This window comes from Phaseolus vulgaris, chromosome 1 (genome assembly GCF_000499845.2).
Source record: "Phaseolus vulgaris cultivar G19833 chromosome 1, P. vulgaris v2.0, whole genome shotgun sequence".
Taxonomy (NCBI): domain Eukaryota; kingdom Viridiplantae; phylum Streptophyta; class Magnoliopsida; order Fabales; family Fabaceae; genus Phaseolus; species Phaseolus vulgaris.
The window spans coordinates 8,108,724-8,125,499 of NC_023759.2; the positions used below are offsets into that span (position 1 = coordinate 8,108,724).

General features: G+C 33.1%; 1 protein-coding gene across 4 annotated transcripts; it reads left to right on the plus strand.

Annotated features, from left to right (window-relative positions):
- The first annotated feature begins 1,675 nt into the window (after nt 1-1,675).
- LOC137813463 (TOM1-like protein 4) lies at nt 1,676-14,820 on the plus strand. 4 transcript variants are annotated; one of them, XM_068615734.1, is made up of 10 exons: nt 1,676-1,885; nt 2,322-2,484; nt 10,713-10,791; nt 11,053-11,151; nt 11,471-11,584; nt 11,960-12,096; nt 12,830-12,914; nt 13,523-13,608; nt 13,692-13,886; nt 14,014-14,820. In XM_068615734.1, exons 2-10 carry the CDS (start codon nt 2,375-2,377, stop codon nt 14,645-14,647), a joined length of 1,539 nt encoding a protein of 512 aa, XP_068471835.1. In that variant the 5' UTR covers nt 1,676-1,885; nt 2,322-2,374; the 3' UTR covers nt 14,648-14,820. The 4 variants fall into 4 exon arrangements, with proteins under 4 accessions (XP_068471835.1, XP_068471837.1, XP_068471836.1 ...); XM_068615736.1 differs by having other exon boundaries at nt 12,830-12,911; XM_068615735.1 differs by having other exon boundaries at nt 1,693-1,890; nt 12,830-12,911.
- Nucleotides 14,821-16,776: the final 1,956 nt, after the last annotated feature.

Consider the following 16,776-nt stretch of genomic DNA (forward strand, 5'->3'; position numbering starts at 1 on the left):
GTCTAAAACTTTTTTTTTTATAAATGATGTCTTGTTGTTAGACAATGTGAAAGACCACCTACTTAACATAAATCAATTTTGTGACAATGAGTGTATTATGATTTAAAAAAAATACCAATGTATAGTTAACAAGAAGGATGAGACCAAATTATTTATTACCAATATACAAAACAACCTTAACATGATTAACACTTATATTTTCAATAGTGTCCATAATGTTTATTAATAAATTTTGCGTAAAAAAAAAAAATCCTACAAAACATCAAATTTTAACAAAGTAAACAAATAAAAAGTATTTCATGTATAATTTTAAAAGTAATTATCATTAAAATTAATTAAGTTATAATAATAATAATAATTCTAATTGATTAAATGACTGTTTCAAACCTATTTATCTTAATTAATTTAGTTTTTTAACATAATATTTCTCTTAACTCCTATTTGTCACGTTACTTCTCACACTCTTTAGTTTCTTTTTCAATGTTTTTATGGTATAATAGTTTATACAATATTTTCGACGGAACATAATCAATACAGAGGGTTTTTAATCATGATGGAGTTATTTTTTTTGTTTTTTACCAAAATGAGGTCCATTTAAAAAAATTACAAATTTAGGCAAGTCGTGTCAATTCGGCTCGACTTCATATGCACAAATCGTTCACATTTGACACGACTCTGCCATGTCATACTGAAGTCGTGCCAACTTGGCACGACTTCTGCCCTGTCATACTGAAGGCGTGCCAACTTGGCACGACTTCTGCCCTGTCATACTGAAGGCGTGCCAACTTGGCACGACTTCTGCCCTGTCATACTGAAGGCGTGCCAACTTGGCACGACTTCTGCCCTGTCATACTGAAGGCGTGCCAACTTGGCACGACTTCTGCCCTGTCATACTGAAGGCGTGCCAACTTGGCACGACTTCTGCCCTGTCATACTGAAGGCGTGCCAACTTGGCACGACTTCTGCCCTGTCATACTGAAGGCATACCAACTTGGCACGACTTCTGCCACATCATATTGAAGTCATGTCAACTTGGCACGACTTCTACGACATCATACTGAAGTCGTGCCATGTCATTTTTTTTATTGTTTATATATTGAGTAGTAAGTTATGTAATGCTAAAAATTAATTTGATACATAACTACTTTCTAAGAGTGTTAGTTTTAAAGAACAAAAAATTGGATAATCGTGTATGAATCATGTCCGGCGCCATTAAATATCAAAATATCAAAAAATTTGCATACATGAGACATTAAATATCAAAATATACTTTTTGGCTAGTGGGAAACCATGTCCGACGACAATGTCCTCAGGAGTTAATGACTCAAAGTTTGAATAAGCTGATTATCCGGACATGATCCATACACGATTATCCAATTTTTGTTCCTTAAAACTAACACTCTTAAATAATTATATATCAAATTAATTTTTAACATTACATAACTTACTACCCAATAATATAAACAATAAAATAGAATAAATAAAATATATGACGCGACAGAAGTCGTGTCAAGTTGACATGACTTCAGTATGACATGGACGATTTGTGCATACGAAATCGTGTCGAATTTGCACGACTTGCATAAATTTGTAATTTTTTTTAAACAGACCCCATTTTAATAAAAAAAAAAAATAACCTCATCCATCATATTCAAAATTCCCAATATAAAAAATCGATTAATATTTTCGAAGAAAAGTTGAATAAGAAATGGCAAAAAAGAAAAAAAAAAGTGAAGCAAACCCACACACACTTGATAGAGACGCCAAAAATCCCCATTTCCCAATCCCGGAGCAGTGGTTTCCTTATTCTTCCTTCAATTATCCGAATCGTTCATGATTCGCTTTACATTTTCAATTCTATTCGACGGGTTTTTCATCTGATCATGTAAGGTAGCTAATTTCTAGTCATTATGATCTATTTGCTCTTTGTCTTTCCGATTGCTAACGGAGAAATTTCGATTGCTCCGTTCACAAAGTTTTCATGTTTTCTCAGGCTTTTAGATTTCTCCAGTTCGACAATATTATTATAATTTTTAATAATAAGAACGTTATTGTTGTTATTTTGAGCTAAATTGCTGATTGAGTTTGTGTTTACAATTATAATTTTGCCTAACAAGGTAGATCCTTTCTTCTGCATTCTTTTACTTTTTTCAATTTAAAATTGTTCGTCTGAATCGTAGTTTGTGAGTGAAACCTCTGATCATATAAAACGGGTATTGTCTAGGGTGCAGTCTGAAGTTTTATTTCTTGGTGTGTGATTTTTAGTGATTTTACTTTGGCTTAGTATTGTTAATTAAATGATTTTGTGTTCGAATTTACAGAAGATTTGAATTAAATTTGAGGATTGAGTTTGACTGGAGGGAGGGAGACAGAAATGGCTAACAATGCATCAGCCTGTGCTGAGAGGGCAACCAGTGACATGCTGATTGGACCAGACTGGGCAATTAACATAGAGTTGTGTGATATCATCAATATGGACCCTGGGTATCTCTTGTTTTATTTTATTTCTTTAACCCATTATTCTACTCGATTATATATGCTTTAGGCAGATTATTTTTTTCCAATCAAGAAATGAACAGGAAACTAGTTGCTTGACTGGCCTTGTATTTTGTTCACTATGCTTATGATTATATTTGAGTAATCTAGCACTACAAAAAAGTAAATCTTTTAGTGATTCTTTTAGAAATAAATATTCTCCATTCTGCTTTTACTGGTTATACTATGTTTTGGAGAACTCCATTCTTCTTTCTTTGCTACGAATTCTTCTGTGCTGTTTAGAGAATTGGAATAGTCAAGCACTATGGTTCGTGTTATTGGACAATACCTCCTTTATTTGGTATCTATTCCACATCTTCAAAATTTCGGTATTTATCTAGTTCAATCTACTAACCTTTCAAAAAATCTATGATATTTCAATATAGATGGAGAATTCTGTTTGGTATTAAATACCCTGCTTTCATTGTCACAAGTAGCAAAATCCTTTTTCAAAGAAAAGGTGTTATTTAGGTCATCCCAAATTTCTTTACTAGAGGAATAAAATATATAATTTTAACTTAGCTCTGGAACCATGGAACGTCACATCTAGGTCGTAATCAGTGAATCTTCATTATTCCAAATCTCAAACCTAGGGTCATTTGAATCCTAATCCTCCACCATCAATGTGATTTGATCTTGGTTGTCCTGTTATAATCCTCAAAGTGTATTGGCTCCACTGCAAATAATTCCGACCATCAAACCAATAGGGTCCACCACATTTGGGAGATCATTAGGGCCCATAGGAGTAAATTTTGCCAAAGTAATTGAGAAAACTCACAGACTTTCTATCCCACCATTGTCTTCAAGGGTGGTAGCAGAGGGGTATGCGCATGAGCTTTGATACCAACTTGAATAATGAGAGGGAGAAAAGAAATATTGATTACATTCTCAACTCCTCTATTTGTAATAGCTACATTCTCTCAGGGAAATAAAATAAGCTCAAATGAACCTGTATATGCTAGGGATATTTTTTTCTAATTACTGTAGAGATATTAGAATATTTTTATCCAAATAATCCCCTATTTATAATAGTATGTATAAGTTCCTATGGCCTTTTAACTCTTGGGTTAGATTTTTTGGAAAGCTTTTTCCGTATGGAAATCCTTTGCACACTTTTTCAGGGTTAGTAATGAAAGGTAATCCTTTCCTTTTTAGTGAGCAACTCTAATTCTCCAAAATTGAGATGCCTAAATCAAAGATGCCAAAGCCAAGAAGCTTCCTTGTAGCATTGAGACATTTTGTGACTTCATTTCGAATGTTGAGCATGAACATTCTGGTTTTTGACATTGGCACCTTAGGAATCAAGTTACTTGCATTATCTCTAATAGAAAGGTTATTGTCTTTGAAGTGGATGTCATAATATTTCTCGCGGAGAAGCCTTAGGTTCAAGATATTACTTTTCATATTTGGCATGTAATAAATATTTTAGATGAATTGATGCTCACTATTCTTTAGACAATTAAGAACATTATCTTTTAATTTCACTTCTATCTTGGATTCATTTACAAAGGCCACATTTGTTAGAATAGATGGCTTTAAACTAGAGGGAGGGTGAATTGTTTAAAGAGGATTTTCGTAAACTTTTAAAACAAGAATGAAATTATCTCAAGAAACAATTGATTCAGAAATTCAGTTCGCCAAAACAGCAAGCAAAAGCTGCAGTACCAGAAAAACAATCGGTTGTTTCACAGAAACAATCGGTTGTTTATACCAGTAAACAACAAAATAAAACTGAATTTAAAGAGTTAAAGATAGAGAGATTGTACACAGTTGTTTATACTGGTCCACTCCAAACCCAGAGCTACATCCAGTCTTCTCAGAAACCCTGAGGAAATCCACTAAGCAACCACACCTTGATCACTTACACAACAACCAAGAGAATGACCTTGAACACCTCAAGAAACACACCCTCCTTGGTCAACACACCTACACCAAGATTGCTGATCGATCCCCTCAAGAACACACAACCAATCTTAGCAAACACAGAAACGAAACTTGTCTTTACAGAGAAAACAAGGATTACACTTGTTACAGAAGATAATCTGAAATTAATACAAGCAGAATCCTATTCCACAACTTTGATCAATCACACACTCTTAGCAATCTTAGCTCTCTTTGAAAAACTCAAAAGCTCTTAGCAAAAACTTATCAAAGATTAATTGTCAAAAACTGTTTTTCTGAATATATTCAAAGATGTAGTTTGTTATCAAATCTTAACAAACTCTTAAATTGCATTTAAAGATTGGTCAAAGCATTTAATGACTGGAGCGTAAGCAGTTAAATCATTTAAAGCTCAGTCAAAGATAAAACAGTTTTTCTGTTATGGTCCCAAAACAAACAATCGGTTGTTTTCTCGAATCAATCGGTTGTTTTGGTTCTTAACAGTTCAACCATTTTAAAAACAGTTTTCAATCTTTTTCTCAAAACACCTAAGTATAAACAATCGGTTGTTTCGACAAAACAATAGGTTGTTTTAACTTAGTTTGAAAACATTTTACTTTCACAAAGATTGAGAATGCCTATGTTTTAGATTTAATCAAAGGGTGGATTACAACATCCAAACTACCCCAGAATTAAGCTAAACCAGCACAACAACATCAAGCACAGCAAAGGCTTCAACATCATTCAAAGGATTTGGATTCTTCAAAGCTTGAACACCACTTGGTTCAACAACATTGTCGCTCACTAATTCATCATGCTCCACAAACACACTCCATGTTTGCACATATGATCTATGTAGCACAGATACTGACACCAATATCGGACACGATACATACACTTTGACACATGTAATCTCCAAAATGTAGGACATAGGGACACAAATCTATATAAATTAAATCATTATGAATTATATAAATTGACAATCAAGATTTATGTGTTCAAAATCATCTATGAACAATGTTAGTCAAATAGAAAAAAATCCAAAAGTGAAAAGAAAATATAGTTCATTTAAGACATTTCATCTCCTTCTTGATCATCATCATTGAAAACATTATAAATTGAAGACTATTCTTTAGACAATTAAGAACATTATCTTTTAATTTCACTTCTATCTTGGATTCATTTACAAAGGCCACATTGTCGCTCACTAATTCATCATGCTCCACAAACACACTCCATGTCTGCACATATGATCTATGTAGCACAGATATTGACATCGATATCGGACATGATACATACACTTTGACACATGTAATCTCCAAAATGTAGGGCATAGGGACACAAATCTATATAAATTAAATCATTATGAATTATATAAATTGACAATCAAGATTTATGTGTTCAAAATCATCTATGAACAATGTTAGTCAAATAGAAAAAAATCCAAAAGTGAAAAGAAAATATAGTTCATTTAAGATATTTCATCTCCTTCTTGATCATCATCATTGAAAAAGACACTTTAGTTGAAATTCATTTAAAGACAAATAACAACTTTAAAAAAAATTCACATTATATGAAGATATGATAGGAGATTAAATAAAAACATTCCCAATAATACATATATAATAATATATTCTAAATATTCTTGATTATATATAGGATTTGTTCCTTATTTCTATAATCATATTAGAAACTTATATTTAGAAAATCATTGTATCCTTCTAAAATTTGTGTTGGAACTGTGTTAGAATGGTCAAAGACCTAAAAAATGTCTTTTGAATTTGACACTTCATCGATATGTGTCGTAGGTGTGTCAGTGTCTGTTATGTGTCGGACATAGGGACACACCATTTAAGAGGTGTGTCCGAATTTCATAACATGTGATTGCTTGTCCTAGTGTCTAGGTACCAACTATTATCTTCAATTCTTTCATTATTCATGCAAGCCATAAGTAAGGTGTCACCTTCTTTACTTATTTCTTCAATATAATTGCATTCTCTTCAATACTATTGTTTCTAGGTGCTCTACATTTGGAAGTGTAAGGACAACTTCTCATAATTGTAGCGTTTCACATTAGAGTTGTCATACCTTGATCTTAAGTTGCTTTGCCAATAACCTCTTGTGGAGCTTTCTCTTCTTTGAATGTTGTTGTTAATTGATAAAGGGGCCAATGACAAAGAGCAACCATTAGAAGGAATAATTGCACAAAAGCCATCATGGCAATGGGAGAGAATGTGTCACCATAGTCCAATATGAATATGTAAGTATAACCTTTGGCTACCAAGCAAGATTTGAGTCAATCAATAGTGCCATTAGGACCAACTTTGATAGCAAAGATCTACTTACAACCAACAACAACTTTTCCAGAAGGCAAAGGAACAATATCCCAAGTTCCACTATTCTGAAGAACACACAGTTCAACAATAATAGTTTGTTTCCAACCAAGGTGGGCAAAAGCATCACTTATAGTTTTAGGAATTGATAGAGAAGAAATAGAAGAAAGACAAGTAAAAAGGGATGGAGACAATCGATGATAGCTTATAGCAATATAATGAGGTAAAGGATTACGAGTGCAACATGTACCTTTATGAAGAGCAATGGGAAGATCAGACTTAAGTGATGGGGCCAGAGGGGACGAAGGAGGTGCCACCAAGGGAAAGTTTGTAAATGGCGTAACTGGACGGTGTAGATGTTTTTGGCAATGCAATGGTACACTCAAAGAGGAGGCAAAGATGATGGATCAAGTGGTACATCATACACAACTGTGGTATCAAAGGCAAGAGGGGTGGTGACCGTGCTAGTTGGACTATTAGAGAGGAGAGAAGTAGACGTAAATTAGAGAGAAGACTCAAAGAAGGTAACAATAGTGATGAAAGGGAAGGTAACAAACACGTATATGCTCTTTTAGATTGAGAAAAACCTAAAAAGACACATTTGTGAGATTGAGCAAATAACTTATCAAGGTCTGGAGTATGGATATGGACAAAGCATGTAGACTTGAATACTCGAGGAGGTATGGGTTATCTAAAATTGAGGATGACACGCGATTGATGAGATAGGACACAGTGAGAACAATATCACCCCAAAATTGTTGAGGAACTTGGTCACAAACTAAAAGGGTTTGAGTTGTTTTAGTAAGATGTCTATTCTTGCATTCGATAACTCTAGTTTTTTGGGATCTATATGCATGTGGTTTGATGAAGAATACAATGTGAAACCATAATAGTTTGAAAGGAATGAAAAGGATACTCACGAGCATTGTCACTACCAAAAGTGCGAATGGAAATACCAAATTGATTTTTAATTTCACTGTAAAAGGATTGGAAAATAGCAAACAACTCAACAATTTTTCATTACGAATAACCAAGTACACCGAGAATAGTCATTAATAAAAGTTACACAATATTGAAATCCTAAATTGGACTTAACATGACTCATCCTCAAATGTGAGTGAACCAAAGCAAAACAGACAAAGCTTTATTGGAGACACTCTTCGGAAAAGGACTATAACTATGTTTGCCTAAATGACACAATTTACAAGACAAGGTAGACAACCTAGACAAACTTGGGACTTTTTGCAGTTTGGCGAGGCTAGGATGATCCAACTGAGCATGGCTGAGAGAAGAAAAATCCACCACCGAGCTAACATGACCAGAGGTCCAAAGATGGTAAAGGCCATGAGATTCACATTTGGTGCCAATCATCAGTCTTGAACACCGGTCTTGAAAGAAAATGGAGTCTTTATTAAAAGAATGACACAATCAAAGGAATGAGTGAGACAACTAATGGATAGTAAATTAAATTGAGATCTAGAGACATAAAGAACATTGTCAATGGAAGGGGAAGGGAAAAGATGAATAGTACAAACACCATGAGATGGAGCTTGAGAACAATTAGTCATGGTGACAGATAGTACAAAATAAGAAGTGGAAAGGGAAGAGAAAAAAGACTTATTACTAGAGATGTGATAAGTGGCCACAAAGTCAAGCACCCAAGGGCCGAGATAAGTGGATTGAGTGAGACCAAAACAAAGGGCTTGTGTGTGCAACAAAAGTAATGGAACCAGATGTCTGAGGTTGTTTTTCATACCATTTCTTAAAGTCATGGAAGATAGGTGAATCAGGGGGCCTATAACAAGGGATAGAGATGGAGCAGTTTGGGCAACAACAGTAGATTGAGCAAGACAACCATGCACTACATAACATCGATCAATCATATAGCCTAGTTTGTGGCAATGATTACATTTAGGATGACTCTTGCCAGGTTTCCAAGACCATTTGAGCTCATCACGCTGAGATACCAATGCTAAAGAGGGGTTGAGAGATAGAAGGTATTTTAGTAGATGACTTGCATGGCACATGGAAAAGGGTGGACCAAGTAAAGGTCAAAGAGATCACATTTAGGGATCCAAAAATCTGATCCCGAACAACCGAATACTCTTTGGGAAGTCCATATAAAGCCATCAACATAAAGAAAGTTTGGCATTGTTCTAATTTTTGAGCAAGAGTGGATATGGGAGGCAATAGTTCATTAAAATCATGTAAGAGAGCATGAACTTTGCCAAAATATTCAACCATGGAATCATCAAGAGATTTGGGAGCGACAACATTAAACAAATTTTGACAAACGCCATAGAGATGTTGAGTGTCATTTGTGTACAGTAGTTGAGCTTGTTCCCAAACTCCAAAACATGTCTCATGGGCATGAAATATTTGTCTGAGGGAAGGATTGATGGTCAAATTTAGAATGATGTAGAATTGAGCATCAACCTGAGACCAGTGAGGGTGATCTTTTTCATCAATGGAGGTTGCTGTTGGGTAAGATGATTAACATAATTTTGGCTATTAAGCCAAAGCTTTAAGCTAAAGCTTCAAATCAGATGCCTAAGTGTCATAATTGGTTTTGTCTAGCTTGTTAATGGACAAGGGTACATTGACGTACTTAGTAAAACTGGAAGAATTAGACCAAGCACCACTAGGAGAGAGAAAACAACTTTAAAAAGTGAGAACGTCCCCAAATAAAGTGAGAAATGTCAACTGATCACCGATTAGAAGCAAGACCATATCGGGAAAGAGGACAATGTGACAAGATCGATGTTTTGTGATCGAGGCCAGAAAGGAGGCTAGACACAACGCTAAGCAAGGCATGTTGTTGCTTCGATGGATTCAGGATCGGCGACGTGGTGATTGTTTGGTAGAGGCACTTCGGACAATGGTCTCTCTGGTTTAAATGACAACAACAATGGTGATGATGACAACAGTGGTAGAGACAACAATAAGGAGGTGGCGAAGGAGGCCATAAATCAAAATATAACTCGATTTCCGAAAAGAATTTTACACCAATGAACAGTGGGTCCTTTTGAAAGGCATAAATCTAGTTTAGGTTCAACTACCATCTTAAGAAAATTGATTTAAGTCTAACTCAATCTCACAAAATTGGCTTGTAAGGTGAGGTTTTCACCCACTTATATACTATAATTTGGCCTTATATCTAGTCGATATGAGCTCTTCAGCACACCCATCCACATCAAGGAATGGAAATCTCAAATGTGGGACAATGGAGAATGCAATAATGGGTGACACGAGGCTAAACACCCTGCTAAGCTAGGCTCTGAAGGGCTCTGATACCATGTTGAGATATATGGTGAGAGACAAAAATAATCTCCCTGTGTGTCTACTACAACAGAGGAGCATGTATATTTACAAATGTCTCAAATACAAAGAAGATACAAAGAGATGGGCCAAGACCCATATATTTAGTTACATTTATCAAAAATCATCAAAACTTGTCCACAAAGAGATGGTCTAGAACTTCTAGACTTGTATTAGATTGTTCGAGTGTAGGGAGGAGGTGACCTTGACAAAGGTTAGGCAGCTCCAAAATAGTGAATGTGAACTTGGAAGAGTTCTCATAAAAAGAGAAAGAAATCCTTTCAAGAGAGTGGGTCTACCAATCTAACAGTTTTGACAAAGGCTCTAATACTATGTTAAATTTTTAGGGAAGAGGGAAACATTAAGTTGAAACTGTGTATTTCTAAGACAATAGGGTGCTTTATTTATATATATGTGTGTGTGTGTGTATATATATATATATATAATCTTGATGACTTTGATTATATAGGATTGGTTCCTTATTTCTATGATTATAACATATTTGAAATCTATACCTTCATTGAAATAGGAGAACTGAAAGCCGAATAAGGCTATTTTGAGTTTATATTACTTTTTTTTCTTTTGATCTCAAGTATTAAATTGCTTCAACCCTCATCTTTGTTGATGAACTGATTGAATTTGCAGGCAAGCAAAGGATGCAATAAAGATACTTAAGAAGCAATTGAGCAGTAAAAATCCCAAAATTCAACTTCTGGCTCTTTTTGTCAGTATTTTTTCAAATTACAACTTTCCTTTTTTGTCAGTACTTTAATTCTTCAAAGTTATTAAGCATTTCATTCACTTTGATATAATGAATTATGTTATATTCTATTTTACTAAATTTTTGCAAATGGAAGTAAAAGTCCTCAAACATGTCATTCTGTCTGCATGAAAGATAATATAATTAAATTGCTTCCAAATGATGATAACATAAAAAACTATGATTACCTGACATGGATATTTTGTATTCAAATATTTTATGTAGGCACTGGAAACCCTTAGTAAAAATTGTGGTGACAGTGTATTTCAACAGATCATTGAGCGGGATATCTTACGTGACATGGTTAAAATAGTGAAGAAGAAGGTATCTTTGGACTTTTGATACTGAAGATTTCTATTATTGTTATTTTTAAGAGAAAATTTTTAGGGTCAGGGTCACAGTCCCATCCTAGAGTCACGGTAAGGCCTAGGCTCAATGAGTGCTTGCAGGGGTTACTTACCTATAATGTACCCCACAACAGACTTCAATGAGTTTTTGTACTCTGACCAACTTAGTTTACAGCTTGACTTGGATGTGTCAAGTGCGAACTATTCTTTACATATTTCTTTTATAATTTACTATAATTTCTGCAACGGTATGTTTGAAAGGGAAAACTTTCTCATCAAGTTTTAATATTGTACAGCCTGATTTAAGTGTGAGGGAAAAGATATTGACTTTGATTGATACATGGCAAGAAGCTTTTGGTGGACCAAATGGAAGGTATCCCCAATACCATGCAGCATATAATGAATTAAAGGTGATTACTCTTGTAAATTTAGACATTTATAGTGTTATTCTATGTTTTTCAAGTGGCATTACTATTGTAAACTGATACATATTGACATTTTTAATTTTCTATGATGTACATTCGTATTGTGCTGAATGACAATGTTTCATTTGGACTGTTGTTAATTTTTTACACTTGTCTGGAACATGCTTTTGAGAGTTTTTTCATTCATTCAACAACTTTTTCTGTATCTCTGCAGCACATGTGTCAGTTGATTTTTCACTTGTCATCAGTGTTTCCTCGTGCCCTTCCCAGAATATTTATACTAAGTTGTTGTAATGTTGAATTTTCTTAGTAAAACATTGATATTTTGTATTTGCTATGCACTTCCTCAATAACCGGCAGTCTGCTGGTGTTGAATTTCCCCCACGAGAAGAGAATAGTGTTCCTTTCTTCACTCCTCCACAAACCCAGTCAGTTGCTCATATTGCTGCAGAAGAATATGCTGCTGCTGCTATTCAGTCTGAAGCATCTGGCCTTAGGTACTCTTTAACTGCATCTTTTTCTCACTGTAGTAACCTTTATTTGTTTTAGGGTTTAAGGTTTCTTGCTGATAAAAGAAACCCTTTGTTTTTCGTGGCTAATAAGTTTAGTCATTGCACATTGTGTATGAGATTAACAAAGTTGGTTTCTCCACCTTATAAACCCAATTTTATGTAAAGTTTTAGAATATCTAGAAAATGGATCACAATATTGTATCTTACTTAGAATTAGAAAATTAAATACTCTAGCATACTTTAGAGGTTCATTTGAGTTGTTTCCATTTTTTCTTATATTTCATAATTTATTTTAATATTTAATTAGGATTAGCAATCTAGTATTACTGTACTATAAATTGAGGTTAGTTCTTTGTATTTTATATCACATCCTAGCATATCAAATTGTTATCAATTACAGAATATTTTTCAATGTCATTTTATCATCTTTCACTCCTTTCCTGCTGTTTATGGTCATGGTTTTAAAATTAATAAAAAAAACGAAATTTCTCATAAATCTGAACAAACCTACTTTTGGATTATTTTTGCCTAATAATGAAATTTTCATTGCCTCCACACTCATGAAGTTCTTCCATTGGCAACTTCTGCGCATGTCTCACAAGGGACCTAGGAGGAAATTATTTTATTTTATAATAAATGTAGAGTAGCATCTAACTGCATGGAGATTCACCGTCTTAAGTTGTATTGGTGTTTATCCCCTGAACTTTCTTGTTATCAGTTTGCCAGAGATTCAGAATGCTCAAGGACTAGCAGATGTATTGAGTGAAATTCTTAATGCCTTGGATCCTAAAAGTCCCGAGGTGGTATAACTTTTTATATTGTTGTCCTTTGTCTACTATCTGACTAGCTACGTTATCTCTATTCTGTTATTATTGTTTATGAAAAATATATTTTTGAAATTTTGAAGTTGTTATTTAGGGTTGTTGGGCAAAACTAACTTTTAAGCTGACTGGTAGTTGATAAGTTGGCTATTAGCTAAGTTCCGAAGTTATAAGTTCCAAACTGATAAGCTAGCTTATTGAATTAAAAGTATTTTGTAAACTAGTTGGTAAATGTAAAATGATAAATAGAAGGATATAACTACATAAGTTATATTATATAAATGAAATTTGTGTTTCCTCAAAAAGGTATTATTATTATTGTTTAATTGTAATTTTAGATTTTTTTATAATAATTAATTTTTAATAAACTTTTTAGTACTGCTATTCATTTTTGAAATAATTTGTTGTAATGTTTTTTTATTTGGATAAGTCATGAGTTGATTTAATGAATATTTATCAAATTTAAGTTTCATTATCTTTAAAAATTTATTTATTTTTATTTCTCAGTTTAACTTATTGTCTAGCACAAAGTAGAAATAGCAAGTAATGAATATTAATTGCTTTTTTAAAATTCTGGACAAAATATGCAGGTTGTGAAGCAGGAGGTGATTGTTGACCTTGTTGACCAGTGTCGTTCTTACCAAAAGCGTGTCATGCTTCTTGTGAATGAGACTGTGTAAGAATATTGTTTGAGAAGACCAATTCCATTTTTTGTCAGAGTAATTAACGAGAATAACTTAAATGTTTAGTTATTTTTAGGGATGAGCAACTTTTATGTCAGGGGTTGGCACTGAATGACAGTCTTCAACAAGTTCTTAATCAACATGAGAACATTGTAAAAGCAACTCCTGTTACAGGCACAAGAGGAGTAGAAACATCAAGTCTGCCACCTGTAAATGTAAAGAATGAAGAGGACGACGAGTCAGAGGATGATTTTGCCCAACTAGCCCATAGGTGAAATTGCAGTATTTACATTGAACTCTTTGGAAGTTATTTTGTCGTAGTGGATTATGTCTCTTATATGAGAGCATGTTGGTTACATGTCTAAAGCATGATTCATTTTATATTACCTTGAGTGCAGGTCATCACGAGATACTAATACACAGAGACGGAAACAAGTCAATGAGAAGGTAGAAGCAGTGAGAATAAACCGAATTCTTCCCCCACCACCTGCACCAAAGAAACCAGTGTCCTCTGATGCTGGTATGATTGATTATCTCAGTGGTGATGTGTACAAAATAGAAGAATCCCATGAACTCTCTGAGCCAACATCTTATGTTGAACCCTTTCATTCCAGTTCCAATAATCCTGCCTCAACCACTAGAACACTGTCTTCATCTCCGCCTTGTTCCCCAAGTACCTCATCACCAAGTTTAAGCAAGCAGCCTGTGTCTGATGAAACATCTGTCATCAATAAATCCTCAGAAATCCTTACTCCAACTCCTCAGGAAACACAATCTCCTGGCTTCCTTCCACAACCCCCTTCAATGTTTTATCCGAGACAACAGTTTTCTGAGCAACAAGGTGTGTCTCATCCAAGTTTTGGGTCCAGTTCCTCAAATGACAACTTGTTGGTACAAACCCAGAATCTATCTCTGAATTCGTCTACTCCAATCAAACAAGAGAAGCCAGAAGAGGTCCTTTTTAAGGATCTACTTGACTTTGCAAAATCCAAAACCTCATCACCTTCTAAACCCAGCAGTAGGCCATTTTAAGTTTTTGTTTGTATTTTCATTGGAGCAACTTATAAATGCTATGAATCAGGTTTTGCTTCTGATCACTCTAATGACCCATTTTAGCGGTCTTCGGTAATTTTTTAGTATGATCTTCCCGTTTTTGTATCCGGTTTAATCAGTACATTGATGCATATATTCATGAATATTGTTCATATTGATTGTTTGCTCATGTTTTCAATAATATTAGATTCACGAGACTTATTCAATTTTTCTTTTGATTACGCTATGGTAAACTTTTCTGCAAAGGCTAAGCACCGTATTTGATCATGGTCTATGAATAATTCAGCGATGGGGTTGAAATCATGGTTATAGAATCGAGATGAGATAAATAGTGAATCAAATCTTATTATAAATAGTAAGATACATAATATATCAAATATAATATATTTTTAAATAAAAATAAGTAAGATGAATAAATGTTCAATTTATAAAATCAAAGAGTTAAAATGTTTCATCCACACAATTACAAAACATAATATAATGATTATAGGCAAATTGATTGTCTTCGTTTTTTTTTAAGTTTTTTGAGATTTTTGGAAAAAATTAAACGAAACACGATCTTTCATCTTATTTTCAAAATGTGATTGAATCGAAAATAACGAAACCGAATCGAGAATCCAACTATTAATTCACAATTCACAAAAAAAACGGAGTCATGATCCGATCGACAATGTTAAGTTTTATTTGAATTGATTCTAACTATCATGGTTCAAATAATAAGTTACATTATTCTGAAGTTAGCATATTCCATAGATGTTAGCGATGTTTAAATTTCTTGCTACATAAATTGTTTTTAACTACCAAAGTTATCGACGTTAAATAGATTTCAAACTAGCAATACAAATGTCTCCTTTGTAATTGACTTAAAACTAATTCTGCAAGACTTAGATAACGGTTGCAATTTTAAAATCTTCATGAACTACTAGTTGAAAGGTCAATCAAGTTATACAGATTTTCTTCAGTACAATTTAATTCAAAATAGACTAATTACGAAGAAAAGTAGTTATACTAAATGGTTAGCCACTTTATTTTAGCCATAATAAATCTAAGTTTTTGTGCTATATTCTAACCGATCACAATACACTACTTAAAAAATCATTAAATAGAAACTAATTTTAGAGATAAAAAATAATTAGTTATTATATTAATTAAATTAGATACTATTTTAGAAACTAAAAAAATTATTGGTATTTAAAATAGTTTTTAAATTTATAAACTAGTTTTTAAATTGATATCTAATTAACCAATTGGTATTTAATTAGTTACCAAAGTTTTAATTACCAATTTTAGAATCTAAACTAGTTAATAGCTAAAACCTTATTAGCTAATTATATATCAATTTAAAGACTAATTCATAAATTTAGAAACTACTTTGCCAATAATTTTTTTAGTCTTTAAAATAGTATCTAATTTAGTCAATATAATAACATTATTATTTTTTTTTAAAAATTAATTTTTATTTAGTGATTTTCTTAAGTGATTCAATTAAATTATCATATAAGCTACATTTGTTTATAATTTTCTCAATATCAACAAACACTATGAAGTTGGGAATGGACTACAATTTAAAACCTTTAATAAAACAATTGCAATACAAGTTAAGAATAGGCTTCTAAATTTGATTAACTATTATACTAATATTTTACTTAATTTTTTAGAATTTATAAGGTTTTAGACGAAGTTTAGAAGTTAATGCAAACTTTTTCTCGGATTTTGAACTATAATAATTACAACAAAAGGTATTATCCAATATGAGAGAACAAGTGTTTTAAAAAACTTAATATCTTCTGTTGAGTATGTTTTTTCTTTATGTTTTTTTACTTCATCTGATTTATTTCGAGAAGCTTTCTCATCATTAACAAGCTTTCTTCAAATTTTAGAACTTTTTCATTAGGTAAAAATGTAGATTAATCAAGACTTCTATAAATGTCTTGGGTCGTTTTAAAATCATCACCTTTTTATTAGCATGTTTGGAAGCATAATATCCCCTTCCAAGACATTTAAAACATTTGTTGTTTTTTGTCCTAGTTTCTTTAAAGGTTCTTTTGTTCATATTTTTCTTTTACTTTGCATTCAAACCTAGGTATAGATTTGGAGGGTAGCCCTCC